The following is a 21,904-nucleotide window of genomic DNA, read 5'->3' as shown; positions in this document are numbered from 1 at the left end:
TGTCTCCCTCAATCTCAAAGGCCGCTGCATGTGTGATAGATGGAGCGAGAGTATGCGCTCTTATTCAAGTGACGCGAGAACAAGGCACTTTTTGATAAAAACCTAAAACAAGTAACTCTGAACAAACACTTAGAAGCTACACACTCATGTACAGTGCACAAGGAAGTATATGTATCCTTTGCTCCTTGAGGAAATCTCGCCACTGAAGCAGAAAATGCTAATGAAATGTAGATCTATAAATAGCGATGTCATTACAATGAGAGGACCACTCTCCTCCCCTTCTCTCCCAACTGACACTCTTTGTGCTAATAAGCATTCTGACAGTCATCCAGGTTCTTTTGGATAGCCGTGCGGTGCCGGGGTCCTGCAATATAAGCAGTACTGGTGACCCAAGAAAAACTGTACCTGGACCAACAGACATTTGTTTAATCTAAATCTAAATTGTTCTTGTACCTAAACTGGTGGACCATAGCACCAGCAATGCCAAGGTCATGGGTTTGATTCCCAGGGAGCACACATACTGAAAACTGTAGTTTAAATGCACTTTGTTGCTTTAGATAAAAGCATCAGCATGTATAAAGTACAAATAAATCAAAGTATTGCAACATTGAGAATAATCAATCAATAGTCACAGCATAGCCTGCATTATCAAAAACATATTTATATAGAAAAAAATATATAACCCAAGTACCTCCTGTCAATAACAAATGGGACCTCTGTTAGGCAGAGCCACATAAATTGAGTTACAGAAATAACAAATCAAGAACGTTTGGCCAATGTTAGCATTACTGATCACATCACGATTTGCTCCATACGCAACACAAACACTGCTGTGGGTGGATGGTGTAGAGCTTTTACGCCCTGGTGACAAAATTATTGATGACAATGCATCACAAATTGCACTTATTTCATATACAGATGACAGAGCGAGGGGGGATGTCAAATATTAAAACAGCAGCACCGAGTGGGAACATTTACTTTTTTAAATGAAAATTTAATGTTTCAATACATAGCGCAATTTAGTTAAACCGCAAAGGATAGCTGACAATTCTAAGGTGATGTGAGATTCATCAGAGATTTGCACCAGTCACCACATCTTAGGAACATGTGTGTGTTTATAGAGAGGATGTGTATGACACTGGTAAAGGAATCAAAAGGCCTTAGATCAAGGGTGAAAGGGGACATATTTAGAATTAGCATATAGCAGACTGAATAGGTTTAGCTTATTTTTAAAAGACAGGATAAAAAATAAGATACAAGTAGTTGTGGAAAACCTGCTCTCATTGGTCAGGCCTTGAGTGGCAAATCTTCATCAACTATGTCATGTCCACTTCCTCACAGACAGGCTAAAGGAGCAATCTCTGAGATAATTAAATGAAGCATGCGCTCATATCAGACTGGGAAGAGTGGGGAAGGGGTTGACCGTGTTTGTGTGTGTGTGTTGAGGAATCAAGAGGCAATTTATGAAGATGACAAGCAAATAAAATAGAAAGTCACTAATGGTCATACAGATACTGGGGAGGTGGACATTCCCTCTCATACAGGAAAGGCCGCATACAAAGAGACAATGCTGTAGCTTATTAAAACACTCCCCAAAGTCACATTTTCCATAAAGATACTTTCCTTTTTATTGAACCCAGAGGAGATGCAGGTGATACAGACAACCTGACCAAACATATTCACTTGAAGCTTACAATCGCTAAATATATATATATATATATATATATATATATATATATATATATATATATATATATATATATATATATATATATATATATATTAAAAGAAACTCTTAGAGCTGTAGCCTAGTGGTTAGCACATATTATAGAAATATTGAGCCTTGGTGCTCATGCTGGAAACACAGGTTTGTATCCAGGCTACAATGTGTTCCAGTTTCATCTCGCTTCACTTTTCCCAATAATTTACTATACTCCCTCTACTTTTTAAAAATACAAACCTTGCCTGTTCATTACATCAGAAATCGTTTTAAGTATCTTATCACCTCTGCTACTGCTAAATGTCTATTTACACGCACAAATAGGGCATTTCGTAATTAACACGCTGAAATGTTAAAAGATATAATCGCAAAATGAATTAATGTTTCACAGAAAGAGGTTTTCTCCTCTTCGTTTTTCTTTTTCGTTGTTGTTGTTTTCCTCTGTTGACCATCCTTACGCTCTCTCTTTCTTTTGTTAATTCCTACACTGTAAAAAATGTCCGTCATTTTAACGGTAAAAGACTGTAAAAATGATACAGTAAAAAAACCTTTAAATTGTTAATGTGTTGTTACTGTAAAATATACGTTATATATGTTTTGTTTTGTTTTTTATTTAAAAAGTATGATTTTCCCATATAAATTCAAATTAATATTATGTACTTTTTACTGTAAATTATTATAAAAATGATGGTAAAAAACAGAAACTGGGCATGACCCATTACATTTCATTATATTTTATTAGAAAAGTTAGGTTTCTTCTTAGTTTTAATATCAGTTATGTACATTGGGATGTTCTGTGTTATATTTGATGTAGTTTAGTTAATGTTTATTTCATTATATTAATTTCACATGTGTCACCCTGATGGGGTTTACTATTTGTGTGAGTGACACTGAGTGCCGTCTCTACATGTTTATCGGTCCTTGCTCCAGGATGGGTCTCTGTTGATGTCATTATGATTAATTCTGTAATTAATATGGTTATTAAAAATAAATTATAAAGTGAAAAGCAGATTTTTACAGTTTCAGAAAGATACTATATTAAGTTTATCATTTAATAATATAAACGACAGTACTGCAAAATAATATATACCACAAAAACAATTTGAGGAATGCAAAAAGATGTACAGGTTGTTCTGTAAAGTTGTTTACATTATTTTTTTACATAAATATTCTGGCAACCCATTTTTTTTACAGTGTACATCTGATCTTACTTTTTCTCCTCCACCTTCTTTTGGTGGAAAGCAAAGGGTTTTATAGGACCGTGAGGAAGGTAGCAGCAACTCTTCCTCGATTTCAAACACCAAGTCTAGTAGCGGAAAGAAAGAGTGAAAGAAAAAGAGATAAAGAGAGGGAGAGAGAGGGAAAGAGAGAGAGAGAGAGAGAGAGAGGCCACCGCATTCAGGCATCCAGGTGCCCTGCTGAGCAGAAGCCATTCTGCCTTGCACTATCTTGTCACTGCAGACGTATCACTGGGGCAGACGGGAACAAAAAACAGCCCAAAGTCAATTGTCTCCTCTGCTGAATGGCTTTCTGTTGCAGGCTGCATACATTTACTCAGGCGTTCGTGACAAAAAAGAGGCTGCTCTATTGTAACTAAAGGCAAGAGGGGAAGGCGATGCTCACTAATGTTTACTTTGGATCTTAACGACCGGGTTTGTGATGATGTCATAAAGAGACTGAGAAGTACAGCTTCCCACCTACACAAATATGGATCATGAGCTGGAGTCAATTTTTCATAGTTTTATGGTTAAGTGCTCCTTTGCTATTTAGTAATTAGCAAACAATTAATGAGTATGTTCTAGCATTAATTAATAAATCTGTAATTATGGAGAATTAAAATAAGCCATGGTGTTTAGCTTAACGTAATAATCTGAACAACAATATTTTGACAACATTACAGTTTTATAATATTTATCTATAATAAATACCAAAAAAACATAATGATAACAATACAAGTAATAACAACAATAACCCAGCAGATGTCAAATTAACTTCAGGGTAGATTTAGTTGGCTCATTACCGCTTTGTCGGGGCGCCTCAAAATGAATGGTCCCTGAGGGTTTAAGAAACGCTTACTCTCGAAATCCTTGCATTACATTTTTTTTCAAGGTAATGCTTTTAGCCAGCCTCGCATGTGGTTAATTACAATGGTGGCTACAAATTAATTCAGCCGGTTCAGAGTGCACACAGAAGGGTCTTGCCGTGGATGCACAAATAACAACACACATCCTGAAAAATAACCACTAGTGAGTGAGTGTGTGTGTGTGTGTGTGTGTGTGTGTGTGTGTGTGTGTGTGTGTGTGTGTGTGTGTGCGTGTGCGTGTGCGCGTGTGCGTGCGCAAGGGGCACAGCACAGTGGGGGCCACACTGCTGGCTTCCTGCAGTCTCTCCACCAGACCTCCCGTTTCTGAACTTGATGAGTCAAAGGTCAGAAAAACAACAAGTCAATAGGCAACCGCCGCCGAGCCAGCAAACAAGGGAAGAGGAGAGAAACCAAGAGAGAGAGAGGAGCCTATGATTTTGGCCCTGTAATAGTTTTCTGTAATCTCTCTGTATTGATTAAACCTCACTTCAGAAAGGAGTGTTGCTCCAGAGCACATCTAACCCCCACACACCCCCAATCCTCCTCCTCTCTCTCTTTCCTGGTCAGAAATGCCATATGGAGGTAATCGTTCACCTTTGTTATTCCTTGTTGCTCCTGCTTCATCTGCCATTGCTGTCGCCAGCCCTGCTCTCTACCAGCAGAGAAAAAGCAAACAACTTGTACACAAGCCCCAAACACACACACACACAAACATAGACACACACAGACCGTCTGATTAGCACAGTCAACCCAGCAGAGGTCTTCCTCAATTCGCCGCTTCACTTCTGTATTCCCTCTAGAAACAAACTAGGCAAGTTTATTCTCCATGCGTTAAGACTTCTTTCACCATTACTACTGGGATCTCTTTAGCCTCCAGACACATTCTCTTACAATGAGTGTAAGAAACAGCATCACAGAAAATCACAAAAATTATTTAATTTGTTAATTACATCACCAAATAAATTGAATTGAACATGCTAGCAGGGGTTGATGGCAATGTTTATATTGGTGCTAAAGACATTTAATCAAAAACACACTCACACAGATAATGCTTTAAGTATGCCGAAAAAACAGCATACTAAAAAAAATATTCAGCCATCACAGGCTCTCAGCCCCACAAAGTCAAATGCCACAAGCTTAAAAGACCTGAAGTAGAGAAAAAAAAAGAGATGGACAAAACTATAAAAGAAGGCTAGAGAGGCAGAGATAGCAAAAGAAAACCAGCATCTGCTAACAAAAAAACAACAGAAAAGATTTTCAAGCATTCCCTTCATTTGATTCATTTAAATGCAAAAGTGGAAGAAAAAAAAAAACAAACCCCTCCTGCTAAAAACACTCAATTTACTGACAGGCAAATGACTTCACGCTGCCACTTAATCTCATTTCTTGCATAATGCCCTCTAATTAGCATATCAAAGTGAATTAATACTTCTAGGGCATTAGCAATGGGGAAATCTACTCAAGGCCTCCAGAAGCAGTTAGTGGAATGTCATGAAAGCACCCCAACACTACAGACAGCTTTGCATTCCAAAATGCTTCTATTTATCTGTCTTGTATGCTTCTCTCTCCTCTCCTCTCCACTCACCCGCTCTCTCGTGCATCAAATCGCCCAGCCGCTCTTTGAAAAAGCAAAAGAAAGATCATTTTTTTCATGCCAATTCTCCGTACTGCCCCGGGGCCCCCGAAAACATCTCAAACCTATCAGTCCGAGTTTGCGGTAATCTTTGGTTAATCAGACAATCAACTCTGCACATTTCTTCATTTGTAAACATAACAGTTGCCTTTCACAACCTTTACAATAAGTGACAGGTGAATGTTTTCTTTTCATATCGAACATATCTGTAATACAGAGAAAGACCCTCATAGTTTGTATTTGCATAATATTTTCACCCACCTATTGCTAAGGTGACATGAAGATTATGCTAAGCAATGTGTGATATCAGTAGGCTATATTTAAGGCAAATACACTCAAACACTCATAAACCTATTACATACCAACAGGTATGTATACACGCTCATGCATTCTTAACAGCCACACACACATCATCTTTCTTTGCTCTCTCAACAAACAGATGTACATACACTGCTTTTCCGTCCCACTGTTTACATAGTTACAGTACAAACACTTCAGGTCTGATTTACCCTTTTTCGCCTTCAAGCCTCCTTTGCATCAGATCCAAAAGCAACAATGAATGTTTCATCTTTTCGAAGCTCCGTTCTGTTCTCTGATTCACAAATAAAAGGCCATGAAATCTCTTTGAATGGAACTTATTCATACATCAGCAATGGCAGTTGTTTATATTTTCTCTCATTGTATAAAGAGAGAGTTTTAGCAATGACTGCATAGCACAAACTGCACAATGTCAATATCGCACACACATACAATAGTTTAATGATGAAATCTACTATTCACAAAAGAAATGTGGAGATGGTAGCTGATAACTATTGAATGTGATGTAACTTTATTATTTTGTTTTGTACATAATAAAAATGAGCTAGTTCAAGGCACAGGTAACAGATTAAATTATCAATCTCTGTGGGCATGTAAAAAAAAAGTTACATGAGTATACACACGTTGTCCGATAAACCTTCAGGATTTAAATCATGTGCATCCTGTAGTTTTCCCCTGTCCGATGCTTTCAAAACCTCACAGAGGTCAGATTACCTCAATGAAATGGCATCAAAGCATGACAACAACCCCTCAACTAATCATGTCTTCAGGACCGCATCAGCGGAGTATGTACAAAATGTACATATTGCTCTAACACTATGTGTTAACTAAGTGTGTGTGTGTGTGTGTGTGTGTGTGTGTGTGTGTGTGTGTGTGTGTGTGTGTGTGTGTGTGTGTGTGTGTGTGTGTGTGTGTGTTTGTGTGAAAAAGCCTCACGTGTGTTTGGATGGGGGGGGGCAACAAACCAAAGTAGTAGCAGAACTCTTGTCAGTAGAAGTTTATCATTTCATTTGGATGAGACAATGTCCTTCAATGGGACCGTGGAGAAAAAAGAAAAATAATCCTTCAATATAGCAGGTAGATCTATACCAGCCAGTAGTCTCTTTAAAAAACAAATCTTAAACGTTAAAATCCATTCTCAATTTGTATAAAAAAGGTATTTTAAAAAAAAGCACAAATTTGCATTGTTCCTAGTACGAGTATAAAAACACAAAAATATAATGCATGTGATCACTTGTGAGTTAAGAAACAAATTAGCCGAGAGAAGCTTGTTAGGTAATTAGTCCGGATGTGTTAAGAAGAAAAAAAGAAACCATTTAAACAGGCAGCGTCAAAGGGATTAACTGAGATTACAGCAACTGAGCTAGTAAACAAGCTCATTTAAATAATTAGAATACTTAGGGACTCTATTTTTTATGCATATTTAATTACAGCTATAATGTAATAAGGGACATTACTGTACAAAACGTAACATGATACGTAGGTGCACATGGCAGCACAGTCAAAAGACGCAAGTTGCTTTAAAAATATACACAAAAAGAAAATTCACATATAATGCAAAATGTGTTTTTTAGAAATAAAAATATTTATTTAGGGACAGTGTTATATATGGTTGGTTACTTTCAATTGGGTTTAATAAGACAATTACGAAATATTGTTTAAATGGAAAAAACAGAACTAAAAACAAATTGGAATGCAAGTGTAAACCAACGCACACATACACATGTACAGATATAAACAAACACAGTCCTAGTAAAAAAATATATCCGTTTGTGAAATGAAAAATTATAATGCATTTAAACTGGAGAAATAAGACCATAACATATTTGAATAAATATGAAATTGAATACATTCACTTATTATCCGAGAACACCTCATCCCAAATGATATGATGTAAATGTCCTGTCTCTTTCTCTTCTAATTTCTTGAGACATAACAGCCACCTCAGATAAACTATGAAGCTATAATTACAACATGCAGTAATCATTTTCTCTTACTCCCTTTTCTCTCTGTGTGTATTTCTGGACAGGCATAAAGAACTGCACAAGCAGACCAGGCGGTGGAGCAGGGCCTTCCCCTCCCGTGGTTGAGACCTCCAATGGCCGAGAAGTTCATTAAGTTTTATGATCTTCCCCCAGTCACTTCTGCTTATAAGCCACATAAAGGCCACAAATCTGGCAAAGCACTATTCTGCCTACAACCATACAGAGGCAAAATAAACACATGAACTAATATTTGAATGCCATTACTCAGTTGTGTTCTTCATAGTTCATCATTGTTCATTCAAATTTAGGTTTTAGCTTTTAAATGATAATCTCTTTCTTTTTAAAATTATAATCTCTTTCTTTTGAAATTAAATTGAATTTAATAAAATATGTGAACCTATTTATAAAGTTGCATTACTTAAGCGTATATTAATAAGTGCAGAATTAAACACTAAAATGACATTGTTTAACATTCTCATTACAGTATGCTATAATATAAACCATCATTCCATTAACAGTATCCATAAAGACAAAATCTCAATGCTCTTATGCAGTCTAATTAAGTGCGCTTGCCAGTGTTTCGGGCTCACCTTATGGATATCGGTCTGCTATTCTCCTTCCGCATTATCCAGAAATATATACTGAACATTCCTGTTAAAAGCCCCATATCTAAGTGTCTCTCTGGATTCTGCATGTCTGGTTGTGTGGTCAATCTCTCTTTAAACCTGCTGCCCTGCATGATTGCAGAACGCGCGCGCCTTTACGCACATCCTCGCGTGTTAACAGTCGCTTTAATAATATCAGCGGCGAAGCATAGAGGGAAAACTGCACATGAAATTACATCCACTAAGCAATTGGACGTACTAAATTGATTCTGTTTCAATGGGTGCTGATTTCTCCCTCAAAGTAAAAAAAAATATTTTGAGACAGTGACATATGCTAATGTTCCGTGTCATTGGGGCAGGCAGTATAGCCTTGGTAACGCACGTGCTGAATTGATGTGGTATCTGTCATTGGACTTCATTTACAGTGAGTGCGCGACGGACTATATCAGAGTGTTTGAGTGTCTGAAAAAGTAGGGGACAAAATATTTCTGTTTGGAGGAACATTGAGGGCACAGAAATGCACGTCAATGTGGTAAAAAATTATCTCTCTCCTTCTCCTCTCTCTCTCTCTCTCTCTCTCTCTCTCTCTCTCTCTTCTGTCACGCGCAAAAACACATATAGGCTATATACACTTTTAACTGCACACACAAAGACGTGATGCTACACACATAATCCATGGTAGCCTAAAAGTGTACAAATATATACTTTTGCACAAGAATGTGCACTTCTGCCACAAGAATGAATAAAAAGGCGACAACGTATCTAAATCCAGTAAGTGGTAAATGAATCAACCATTGACTCAATGTTTTGTTATTCACAAATATTAGAATACACATGTAATAAACTGCAAGATCTCCGCCAAAAGTCAGTTTAGTGATAGTATGCTTTACAACCTTTTTTTTTTTTTTTTTTTTTTTAAGATAGATAGGCTTTCACCAAACTAATTCAGTTATATCAAAATAAATGACATATCGACCACTGCTGGTGCTAAAAAGTCTGTTTCAACACAACTACAAAATTCTAACAACGACACCAGAACGCCATGCGTCTTTCAACGTGTCGGTAAACGATGTCACCTTCCCAATGTTGGCGTCTCTCATAATAAACTAGGGGAAATAATTGACTGCAGGTCCTCCGATACTGCCAATAATTGTCCAGAAAACTGCTCGCATAATTAGGCAGAGAAGCGCAGGAATTGGACCGCTCTCCGAACCACTTCTCTGAACACGCGCGCTCACTGGGCTTGCAGGTCTTTTAGGCTATAATTAAACTAAACAGGCTTGATGTACAACACCAACATCGTGCATAACACACCCTCAATGGCAAATGCATTGTATCCATATGATGATGCATCATTTTCTATCAATTCACCAACTACGGGTCTTGAAATATTACATAGATGGTGTGAGAACAGCGCGTTGTAAACAAGGGAACTACCGGGGTGCCTGTCTCATACAATCCCCCATTAGAAGGGACTCAGTGCAGCCTCCGCGTGCAACGGAAGAGATGCAATGCAGCGGGGAAAGGCTTATCATTGTCTATTTCGCACTCTTATGCTGACAAATGCAATTATGAATATTCATTTTGAGAACTGATAAACAGAAAAACGTGAACCATTTATTTGTCTTGGTGAAACTGGAACCCGCTGACGTCCAAATAAAAAAGCACCAGAAAAGATGGCGGTGTCTAAATGATTAGTGGCACTGATCGGTTGCTTTTTTCTTTTCCTTTTTTCTTCTTGAGATGTCTGTGCGTAATTTAACCTTTTTGTTAGGGTATGCATTGTCTTACCTGTTTTCTCTTTGATCTCGCAGAGCACACTGAAGAGGGCTGGCTTCATTCTGTGACAGTTGAGCCCATGTTTCCTGTGCCATTTGGGAGCAAGAGATGAGATTGATATATAGTCACTTGAAACTCACAATTCTTTCGCATTTAAACTTTTAAGACATCAAGTAGGCTGTAAAGTTCGAATACTGATATATGCATACGCAACGGAGCTGATTTTACACATCATGGTCTTACTCTTAATGCAATAAATCAGTAAGAAAAGTTCAAAACGAAGCTACATAAAATGAATCCCAAATTTTTCTATTAATTAAAATAAGTATGCAAATATTACACACAAAAGTTTTGTGAAGTTGCTAAGGGGTGTAGAAGTGTCAAGGCCTTCTTCCTTCAGAAGTAGGAAAGTGTGATGTTGAAACTTTTAATGAGATGCCCACATGTGTTCGGCACTTTATCTGTGTATCATTTTCAACGTGAATAGACAATTTCAATATTGGAATGTGCAAGAGTCGGAAAAAGTCATCTTTAATTCTGTATTGACCTTTAAGAAAATACATTTAGACATGTTTAATCATTTGATTTCAACCTGTGAAACGGCCATCTGAATATTAGGAGCAAAACGTGACTTGGTTGACACTTTTGAGGTTTTACTATAGGTATTTCAATTATTGAGTATTATTATACTGTTGGAACAAGAGTGTTTCCAACGACTGTAGAATAAAAGTAAAGTTGACTGAATTGGTAGCTATTGTAAATGTCAGCACAATAAGCGATTGTATTAAAACAAATATATATATATATATATATATATATATATATATATATATATATATATATATATATATATATATATATATATATATATATATGAATGAACTGAGGCTTTGTGATCAAAACAGCAACAATGAAAACGTTTAAATAAACAAATAAATAAATGCACCAACTTTGCTTGCGCCTCGTCCAGGCTTTGGTCGGTGATGGTCATGATTTGATGCAGAATGTCACCGATGTCTTGTTTTCTTCCATCCCCATCGGTTCCGTCGTGTCCATGTGGAGGCGGCAGAGCCATGCCTCCCTGTACCGGGTGACCGGCCAGGCTGACACCGCCGAGAGCCTGCATGATCCGGGCTTGCTCGTCCATAGTCCGCCGCAACACAATCAATGCGCTTCTGCTCAGTCACTGATATAGATAAAAATAAACTCGGATAATGCACATGCAAAAACAAAAAATAACTTGATTATTTCATGTGCGATGTTTAACGGGTCGGTATCGTGCACAACGCAGCAAACACAATAAATCGCTATCTCGGATGAAATATAGTGGAATTGATGTCCTAGAAATCACTTTATGGAAAAAAAAAAGGTTTAAATCGTCTTTGATCCTCCTTTATGAATGTCCATTGGAGAAAAAATACCGATGATGATTCTTGCCTATTATTTAAGTAAACTTCAGCGTTCAGGTGACAGTGGTTGCCCGTTCAATCCTGTCCGAATCTTCATGCCAATTTGTCTTTTTCTTTGAAGAGCTGGATGATTGTTGGGGCTCCTTCGCAGATGTCTGGAATTCTTAATTGCTGTCTTCTTAGGGTAATTTCGCCTTGTGCACTTCTTGAAAACTTGGGCAAATCCGTAGTATTACAAACAGCTGCAGACAAAACATCCCATGCCTCTGATGGAAACTAATAATTAAGCAAAATTAATTAGTATGTAATTAAAAAGAAACGCACTGATCACATTCACTGTGAATAACTGGCAATAAAAAAATGCCTTTAAAAATAAAATATCAGAACAAAAAAGATGCCAAGTGATTTAAATTATAGCATCAGCACCAGCGACCAGAGCTATAAAAAAATATATAAAAACGTACAAAAGGTTTTCTCAGTCTGAGTAAGGAAAATAGAAAAACTGGCGACAAAATTAATCACGCGCCATAAAGCGATGCGCAAAAATATCTGCTGGCTGAAATTTATGAGTCGAGCGCGCGGGCTGTGTGTGCTTTATGTTGTTTGATGGCAGCGGTAGTGAGCGATTGACAATGTGCCAATGCCATTCACTCAGTGCGGACGTGTCAGAGAAGAAAAAAAGATACAAAATCGACATCAACATGCACGCTCCGCCCTGCAGAGGAGGGGTCTTAGATTCTTGTCACTTCTCGCCGGAGCCCCGAAAACAAAATGCCAGTTAGCTACTAATGATACTGGTGGTGATGATAATCATGAGACCAGAATATCAAATCAAGAGCGTTTAAGTCCCCTCTTTACGTGTGTCTCATTTAAACACGTGCCCGTTACATTATAACAATTTTCAATAAAACAAACGAAAGGCAGTGCATAGCCTGAGTTGTATAATGTCTATTTCAAAACTAATAATGAATTGCACGGGGCCCCTCGCTTCCTTACACCATAGTATGGTTGCCTCCAACAAGCCGTGCTTGCAGGGCAGGCGACCAGAGGACATGTTTATAATATTGGAAATGAACGTCTGGAACCAATCCGTGAAGAGCCAGTGGTTGAGTGATGCCACGGAGGCCCAATGGAAGACTCCCACTGGCCGTGAACGCCCGCCTTCAGATCTCAATACCTTTGCTACGGTTGTACAGAGAGATATCAACTTCTGATTGGTCGTTGCCTAGGGTGACATCTACTGCACAAGCATGCGGCGCTGCGCAGCGCACTTTGGCAGTTGCTATGGTAGCAGACTGGTCGGTGGGCTTGTAGCAAAGAGATACACTGAAACACTTCTGCGCTTACGGTTCGAACGGTTGCCTGGATTCTTACATTGGCTTTAATAAGCCCTTTGACTTTCCCGCCAAACTGCTATAATTCCGATAACAAATGAGTCAAAGTGCTGGTCTTTTGTTCAATGTAGCCTCCCCTTCCAAAGTACAGTGCATTCATTTATATTTTACCAATAAGGGCTTAGATTCTCAAATTCATAAACTTGGTGTTGCTGGCTATGATCTAACAGGAACACACATCTATGTTATTAGAAGATATCATCTCCATTTGCATATAAGATAATAATAATAAAAAAGATATATATATATATATATATATATATATATATATATATATATATATATATATATATATATATATAAAAATTAATGTAATTTAATTGCTGCTGATAATACATTGATACATTCACTTAACTATATAACTATATATATATATATATATATATATATATATATATATGATAGATAGATAGATAGATAGATAGATAGATAGATAGATAGATAGATACATACATACATACATACATACATACATACATACATAATATGACTTATGAATATACTGTATACATATATTTTTCATAAACTGATCTTTTTATTTATTATTATTATTATTTTATGTAAATGACAATCCAGATGGGATAAGTTGATTTTTTTTCTTTTAGTAAAACATAAACTATGTTGCTATTTCCTCTAGTTATATCTCTATACCTCTATAAATTAAAGATCTCTGGTTACTCTGTAGTTTTTATCAGTTGATAAAAAAAAATATCTAATTTCATGTTAATTGTCAGTGAAAAGAAAAAAAAAATCACTGTGTGTACCTACAGTTTATATTATTTAATAATTATTAAATATCAATCCTCTGGTGACGTAGTTGAGGTAATACACTTCGGTGGGGTTGCACTTGTGACATGACAGCCTCTGATGTGATGGGACTAATTACCAAGGATCAGAGAGAGACACATATAGAGGAAACAGAGCTGTTAATTTTTCCGCAGTGAGAAAGTCAATCAGACACCCTTCCAAAGGCACCAACATGTGATGCTATGCTGAGAATTTGTGAAAGCTGGCACCAGAAAGTCCCGTTCCATAGTGCATGAACTGACAGAAGGCCCTGTGGACTGCCTCCATCACTGACACACTCAACACGGGAAATTAACACATGCTAATTAAAGAGCGAATAATCAGATATGCAGAAAATCAAAACTTCTTCTGGGATAAGCCAGCTGAGGATAAACAATATGAAAAGTACAGGAGGATACTGTTTGTCAGCATGTTTCTGTCATGATATTCAGTCAACTATATACCATTCAACCAATTCTATCATCAGGAGGGTAATTTTTGTATATTTAAGTGATAAAAACAGAGATGACTATGTAAGTCTAGTAATTGTGAAGATGTTTTGACTGTGAAAATTTCAGTTTACATTATACTCCTAAACATATGAGTTATCATTGTAATAGCTCTAAATGACCTACCATATGTCCATTTAAAAATAAAATCACTGGCTTTTGATTTACATTGATCTCATGAACAGTACAGATAAAATGGTGTAGTTTATAGTGACATATTTGCTTAAACTGTTGTGTGTGAATTGTTATTCAGAACAATTTATGAATTATTTTATCGGGTGCAATAAGTGGGTGATATATTAGTCATGGATCATGTTAACACAGTTACTGGATCCTGAGCAAGAATAATGAGCTCACCTTTAATTAACCATTTCACACATATCATGCATTAAGACAACATGCCACAAGCTCTGTAATTTAATTGTTTTGCCTGTGACGGAGTGCATGTGTGTGCGTGCATCACACTGGGTTTCAACTTCATTTTTATATAGTTGTTGTCATGTTCATTATCAGTGTGTAAATCAACTGGATTGAATACAGTAAGCTAACAGATGCTTGTGTTTTTAAATCACAAACATCCAATAATCTTAGAATTATGTTGTAACAGCATCTGGTTGTTTAAAAAGCAACATGAGGTAAAGCATCAAAACATTTTAGTACTTATATTGTTAGAGTCACTCATGACCCAAGCCTCTGCAGAAGTTAGGAAGCAGACAAGAACCACTCTCTATCTCACCCTCTTTCTTTTTAGCAAGTTGTGTGGTTCCACTCTTTCATATTCACTTGACCTTGAAGTATCAGCCCAGCACACTCCTGAGTTTAGTGAATGGAAGTCCCAGACCCACTGCATTTATCACTGAAATACTATGCTGTCAGGTGGCTCTGTATACCTGTCATAGAGGGCTCAAAGGAACAGCTCCAGATCCTCTCCTCAACAACACCGCATGATTCTTCATTGCCCTACGTTGCTTGCCTTTTCACTATTGTTTTCTGCCATATGTCAACATAATTCATTTCCCAAGTATGACAGCAAATCTTTTGGTGAGAGTGGAAAAAAGACAATTCAGCTTTTTGATAATGATGCCATGTTTACGTAATGACATAAAAATATGGGTATTTCTGCACACTTCCTTTTACTAACTTGAAATGTGAATTTATGGTAATGAAATCATCATCATAATTCAACAGTAGAGAGAATTTTTGTATCATATGAACATTTGAACAGTGAATACTGACACAGCAATGTAATGTGGGGTTCTTATGGGAGAACTGTCTTGAAAATATCAGCTGCAGTTTCGCCCAAAATATGTCCACGGTAAACTTGCTGTTGTCAGTAGTAACCCTTGATATTATTGCTCTTGGACAAAAGCCCAGTGTGCATGATTATTTTTACGTATGAGCATGTCAGACCTTTTTTCCCAGCTCAAACTAATTTATCACCCTAAGAGGTTACTCTTAAAACATTACAAAACTGAAGAAAAAAAAATGTCTCAGATGATTATATCATTTATCACATCAAAAAGGCAATCCCAATTTTTCTATATGTTTTCTTCATTCTATGAAAACACATTTGCAATTGCAATGAAGTGCCTAAATAAACAAACATCTGATTCTATATCTCACTATAAACTTTACCAGATATCAAGTATCATAAAAGAGTTAAAATAGTTAGCATGATACTGTCTAACTGCCTTTATCTCCTTAATGTTAAATTAACACTGAATTATTTATCAATTATTAGCACTCACTGAGCACTTTATGAGGAACACCTGAACACCTACTTATTCATGTAATATCTAATTAGCCAAATGTATGGCATAAAATCATGCAGATACGGGTCAGGAGCTTCAGTTAATGTTCACATCAACCATGAGAATGGGGAAAAATGTGATCTCAGTGATTTCCAATTGTTAATCAACAATTAATCCTGATTGTTGGTGCCAGACTGGCTGGTTTAAGTATTTCTGTAACTGCTGATCTCCTGGGATTTTCACACACAACAGTCTCTGGAGTTTTCTCAGAATAGTGCCAAAAACATCCGGTGAACGGCAGTTCTGCAGAAAGAAATGCCTTGTTGATGAGAGGGGTCAATGGAGAATGGCCAGACTGGTTCGAGCTGACAGAAAGGCTACAGTAACTCAGATAACCACTCTGTAAAATTGTAGTGAACAGAATAGCATCTCAGAATGCACAACACATCGAACCTTGAGACAGATGGGCTACAACAGCAGAAGACCACACTGGGCACTTTATTAGGACCACAGTGTTACTTAAAAAGTGTTCAGTGAGTGTGTACATATAGTGTTATTAAAGAAATATTCGGGGTTCAATACAAGTTACACTCAAAAGACAACATTTGTGGCATAATAGTGATTAACACAAAAATGTATTTCAACTTGTCCCACCTTTTCTTATTTTTTTTTTTAAGTAAATATTTGAGTTACAGTGAGGCACTTAAAATAAAAGTCAATGGGGCCAATACGTCAATGTTAAAATACAGGTTTCAAAAGTATAGCCACAAGACATAAACAATATGCATGTTAAAGCTATAGCATGAAACATTTTCAGTGTTAAAATAATTTCTTCTATCTCTTTAATCTATCTTCTATCTCTTTAATTATTAAGCTACCGAGCTTAATAATTAAGCTTCTATAGCTTAAAATGAGGAGACAACTATGAGCAAGGCATTCATACAGCAGGTACATTTGCTCGAAAACTGTAAACACTGTCTCTGTGGTGCAATAAATATTCCTGTGTTTGTTTTGAGAGACCAATTTAGATCCACCCCAACAACATTACGCAACAAATTGCGTGAGCTGGGGGCGTGATTATCTCTTTGTTTGATCAACGGCAGATGAGGGGCATGTTCAGAAAGCTGTTTTAAAAACATTAATTATTTTTGCAATTCCATTTGTTTGCACTGGTGTTGCAGAAATTACATACTTCAGCTTTAACGTGATTTTAGTGTGATAAAATTGCTTACTAACCTTTTCCGTGTAAAGTTATATCCAATATTACAACGTAATTTCCATGACAACGTAATGCTGTAAACGCTATAACGACTATAAATACGATTATTTAAACAGCTTTACAGTTCAAATAATACATAAGATTTAACCAAAGAATGAATGTGTAAGTGCTTTTATAAAACTATAAGCTTCACATTTCTGCCTTTATATACTCTCCAGAAATCACCCCCATACACTTCCATTGTAATTATCTTGCTGGAACATTGTTTTTTTTTTTCTTCTTTTTTTTTTTTTTTTAAAGAAAAGGAGGGATGAGTTGATTTTTTTTTATGATTTAATTATTTGTATTTTTTTGGTAATCAACAAATGCTATCAATTGAGCTTAACTTGTATTGAACCCGGAATATTCCTTTAATTAGTCATAAAATCTCTCTAATCTGACAGGTTTAATTGACAGTGTCAAAACAAATAGCCCTTGTCTCATAACTTACACATCATTTCCAGGTAAATTAAGTTTTTGAAAACTGAACAGGCTGTCACCCCACTTTTTTTTGTGACAGCCAAAAAGGGGCCCACAGGTGTCTCAGAAAGCACTCACTGTGTTGTCATAATTCATTTAGGCATCCTTCTGCAAAGCCATAATTACCTAATTAGCTTGTTAATAAGGAGATTAGCATTTACTGATAGAGTGGCTTGTTTAGTGAGGGGTGGAGTGGAGTTCCAGTGGAGTAGGATATGCATGTGTTACCTTAAAAGGCCTTCCAAATCATTCCACTCTCTATTCGGGTCAGAGACTGGTTTGGTGAAGAGATCCTAATGGTATTGTGCAGTTTGGTAAATAAAATATGTGGTGTAGTTTGACACATTTACTTTGCATCTGCCTTACTAATACAATTTTAAAGTTTGAATTTGTGTACCCAAGTGAGGCAATTCGATGATAATTGCCTTGTGTTGCAGCTATATTGCTTTATTATCCTTTATGTTTCATACATTCCTTTGCAATGTGTTTAGGATTACAGCAGAACTGTTGAGTGGTCAACTCTGTCTCATTCCCTGGGTTACAGCACCAGTAGTCTAGCAACTCAATAGTCTCTCGTCTGGGTGTCGCCAAGTCATGTCCTGTTGCTGAGGGAGATTGGAGGAAATGACTTGAACGGACAGTGCCAGAGACGTTACTAACCATGTTTGCACCAGTCTCTTATCGAGTTTATGTGTTCGTTTATTTATTTCCCGATATTCACTGCATGCATGCAATATGTCATTGTTTCCATCAAGCATGCCTTAATGCCCTTCAGTAGCAATAGAAGGGTTAGTGAGTTTGTTTTCCGAGATGCTGGAAATGTAGTATAATATGTTGAATAGAAAATAAATTGCTGCCTTCACTGCACATTTGTCTACTAGTCTTTTCAGGGCAGGGAAATATCACAGTATGAATGTTTTTTTCTCCACCACAAAAACATAATTTTTTTATCATTCTTACCTTAGTTCGGAGGATTTTGGCAATCTTTGGATATTGTGTGTGTTTAAGTAATATGTTTTGTTATACTTAGTTTAGTACTTATTAGTTTAGTTACATTTATACTATTTTATAAATATTTTAGATCCCCCTAACAGTGTTGGGTAAGTTACTTAAAAATAGTAATCCACTACAAATTATTAATTATTTCTCTAAAATTGTAATCATACATTAATTTATTAATGACTTATTTGAAAAAGTAATCATATTACTAATTACTTTACTTTTATGATAATTTAAAAAAAAACTTTTCCAGTCTTTTCCACTTTTCCACAAAATAATGTCTTTATTTCTTCCTTAATCATTGTTACACACAAGACATATGCTTAGAACTTCACATTTTCCTTCACAATGATTCATTACAGGGCCATAATTAATGTATTCTACACAAATAATATAGTAGAAAGACTCATACTGAAATAATGTATTTAAAATGAATTGAATTAATCGAAAGACAGAAATTCAGAATCGAAAACATGAGGCATTAAACAGTTTTTAATGCTATCTCATAGTAATTAGATTAACACCAACACTGCCCCCTAACCACTTCTCAACAACATAAAGAATGTAACAGACAGATACATTTGCAGTTATTATAATTTTATTTGCATTACACTATTATATAGAAGTATATGAGCACCTAACCCCACCCCTACAGCTTCAGAACACTTGGAATATTGCTCTTGAATAGAATGTAAACAAAATAATGAGTAAATGATGACATAATTTGAATGAATTTCCTATAAATATTTGAATCCTCCAAAACCACTTGAATACAGCACGAGAGTGAAATTTAACAGAACAAGGATGATGTTTTGCAAGCATCATATTTCGTTATGAAAGGATTTTGTATGGCTTTATGTGATTAAAAAGAAAAGTATTAGTCAGACAAATGTATTATATATATATATATATATATATATATATATATATATATATATATATATATATATATATATATATATGGAGCCTTATATTGTATAAAGTATATATATATATATATATATATATATATATATATATATATATATATATATATATATATATATATATAAAATTATGCCTTATACAATCAATCCTTTTTATCAGGAGAAATGAAAATGAAAACATTAATCCTTTTTTTTTATTATTGTTTATTTATTTATTTATTTTTATGAGACACAGCATACTGTATATTTGTCCCTAGTAAAACCTTCTCACCCTGCAAACATCCACCTCATTCAGTCTGAGCTGGTTTGTCTCTTTCACAGGCACAGGTTGATAAATAAGAGTAAAATATTGCATGTTGTTAACTCTCCCCCCATAGTCATTAACTCATTTCAAGTGCAATCATAGAGTGGGAGGTAAATTAACAAACCATTAAAAATGTTATAAATACACAATTAGCATGGCAACATTTACAGGACACATTCATGGAGCTGCAATAATTTTTGATTGGGAGGCTCCAGTTATTCCCTCCTCTCTCACCATATCTGTCTGTCTGTCTGCCTGTCTCTCCCCCACTTTTCACTCTCTCTCTCTCTCTCTCTCTCTCTCTCTGACTGTTGGTTTTTGCAGATATTTTGGTCTGGTGCCTGGTTGGTGAAAAGATTGAGGGAGTTAGGCTTGATTTAATAGGTCATTGGTGGTGAACGTGCACCTCTTACATCATAACGGAGAGGAAAAATGAGAGACAGACAAAGGATTAGAAAGAAGTAAAGGAAAAAATAAAGAGAGATACAGAGGATTTCTCTCTCGTCATTTTTCCATCTCTTATTTGCAACATTTCTAGTTAATTTCTAGTCGTTGGATGAATGACATGATTGTTTGTAATAGTATAATAGTAAGGATGATGATACAGCAGAGGGCAGCCTGAAAGAGGCACCACAGAAACTGGTGAATATCTTTCTCAGCTTCCTGGGTCGATTGTAATAGGGTAATTAGCTAGTCTGGATCATATTTTAACATTTAGCCCCAGGTTATTGCGAGTAACTTGCTTGATGGTCTCTGATATGAGATTACTGCTAAATCGATGAGCTAATGAAACCATAATGGTGTATTTCAATCAAATATCAAATGAATGTTTTTTTTTTATAAAGTACTGCTTCATTTTGACAGGTTAGTAACAGTGTCCTGTTAAAAAGAAACAGGCCCTTCAGGTCGTAAAAGCGAGATTTTTAACATTCCTTAAATCATCAAGGAGATCCTGAGAAAGACTTTACTATGCCCCCCCCCCCCAGTTCCCACCCAGTTTACTAATTTATAAACAGGAATGTTGTAAATTCAATATCCACAGCATTTTTTGCATAATGTTGCAAAAATTAATAAGTTAACTAAATTACATTTAGTTTCAAACATATTGCCACAAAAATTACTCTATGGTTATAAAATCCCTTATTTACCTTGTCTCTGTAAAGTAAACACACTATGTTTATTATTTATTTGCAGTTTCACAGAAACCCTACACCTACACCTACCCCTACCCCTAAACCTAACCCTACAGTTAAGTATACTACTAAATCAAACCCTAAAACCTAACCTTACTAACAGCGAATGAGACTCTCACCAGACTTTGGCTGCAGGGATGTAACCTTCTAGACAACAGGTATATGACAACATGATTTGTTGATGTACTGACACCACCCACAGGAATTTTGTCAGTGACATATCCACCTAGAACAGTAGACCCAATGCAAAAATAATGATTAAGGCAACTTAACAGGTCAAATTACACACTTTTTTACAGAAAGATTTATATAAATGCTTTAGCAAAAATATGAGCTAAGTATTTTGACTTTAAGAGCTTAAATCTAATCCATGTTTTTTGTTTTAAAATTTGTTCCCTTTCATAGGAACTCCAGCTGCATAATCGCATTGGGACACACCCCTAAGTGTCACATGGTCTGAAGTCCTTATACAATCAATGATGGCGCTTTAGCGATGCCCCTCGGGAGCAACACAATGGGCTCCATAAAGGTGCTCACTTTTCACACCAGTGAGTCAGATTTTCTGTTCTTCATTGCACAATTTTTCTAACCCCATGTTTGCTCCAGAACTCACTTCGAAGCAAGGATTATTAATCCTCCCTTTTGAGTGGCGAGGACGTCAGAACGTCGTTTTTACAGCGTAAAGGGAACAGATAAGGAGCAAGTTGGCCCCTTTGTCCCTATTGTATTTTCTGTGTCAATCTGGGAGAATGCACAACAGAGGAGCAGCCTT

At 36.2% G+C, this 21,904-nt stretch overlaps 1 protein-coding gene across 8 annotated transcripts in view; it reads right to left on the bottom strand.

Annotated features, from left to right (window-relative positions):
- pbx3b (pre-B-cell leukemia homeobox 3b) overlaps positions 1–12,520 on the bottom strand; it is a 113,224-nt gene extending 100,704 nt beyond the window's left edge. For 5 of the 8 annotated variants that reach the window (XM_052094853.1, XM_052094858.1, XM_052094855.1 and 2 more), the window contains exons 1-2: positions 11,074–12,520; positions 10,136–10,209 (exon numbers count right to left, since the gene is read on the bottom strand). In XM_052094853.1, the coding sequence (XP_051950813.1) occupies positions 10,136–10,209; positions 11,074–11,270 (271 nt within the window). In that variant the 5' untranslated portion in view covers positions 11,271–12,520. Of the gene's footprint in view, positions 1–10,135; positions 10,216–11,073 lie in introns of all 8 variants that reach the window. The other 3 variants (XM_052094852.1, XM_052094857.1, XM_052094854.1) reach the window with 1 other exon arrangement.
- Positions 12,521–21,904: the final 9,384 nt, after the last annotated feature.

This window comes from Xyrauchen texanus, chromosome 27, assembly GCF_025860055.1.
Source record: "Xyrauchen texanus isolate HMW12.3.18 chromosome 27, RBS_HiC_50CHRs, whole genome shotgun sequence".
Taxonomy (NCBI): Eukaryota; Metazoa; Chordata; class Actinopteri; order Cypriniformes; family Catostomidae; genus Xyrauchen; species Xyrauchen texanus.
The sequence above is the reverse complement of the archived record's forward strand: the minus strand, read 5'-3'. Positions and strand labels throughout refer to the sequence as shown.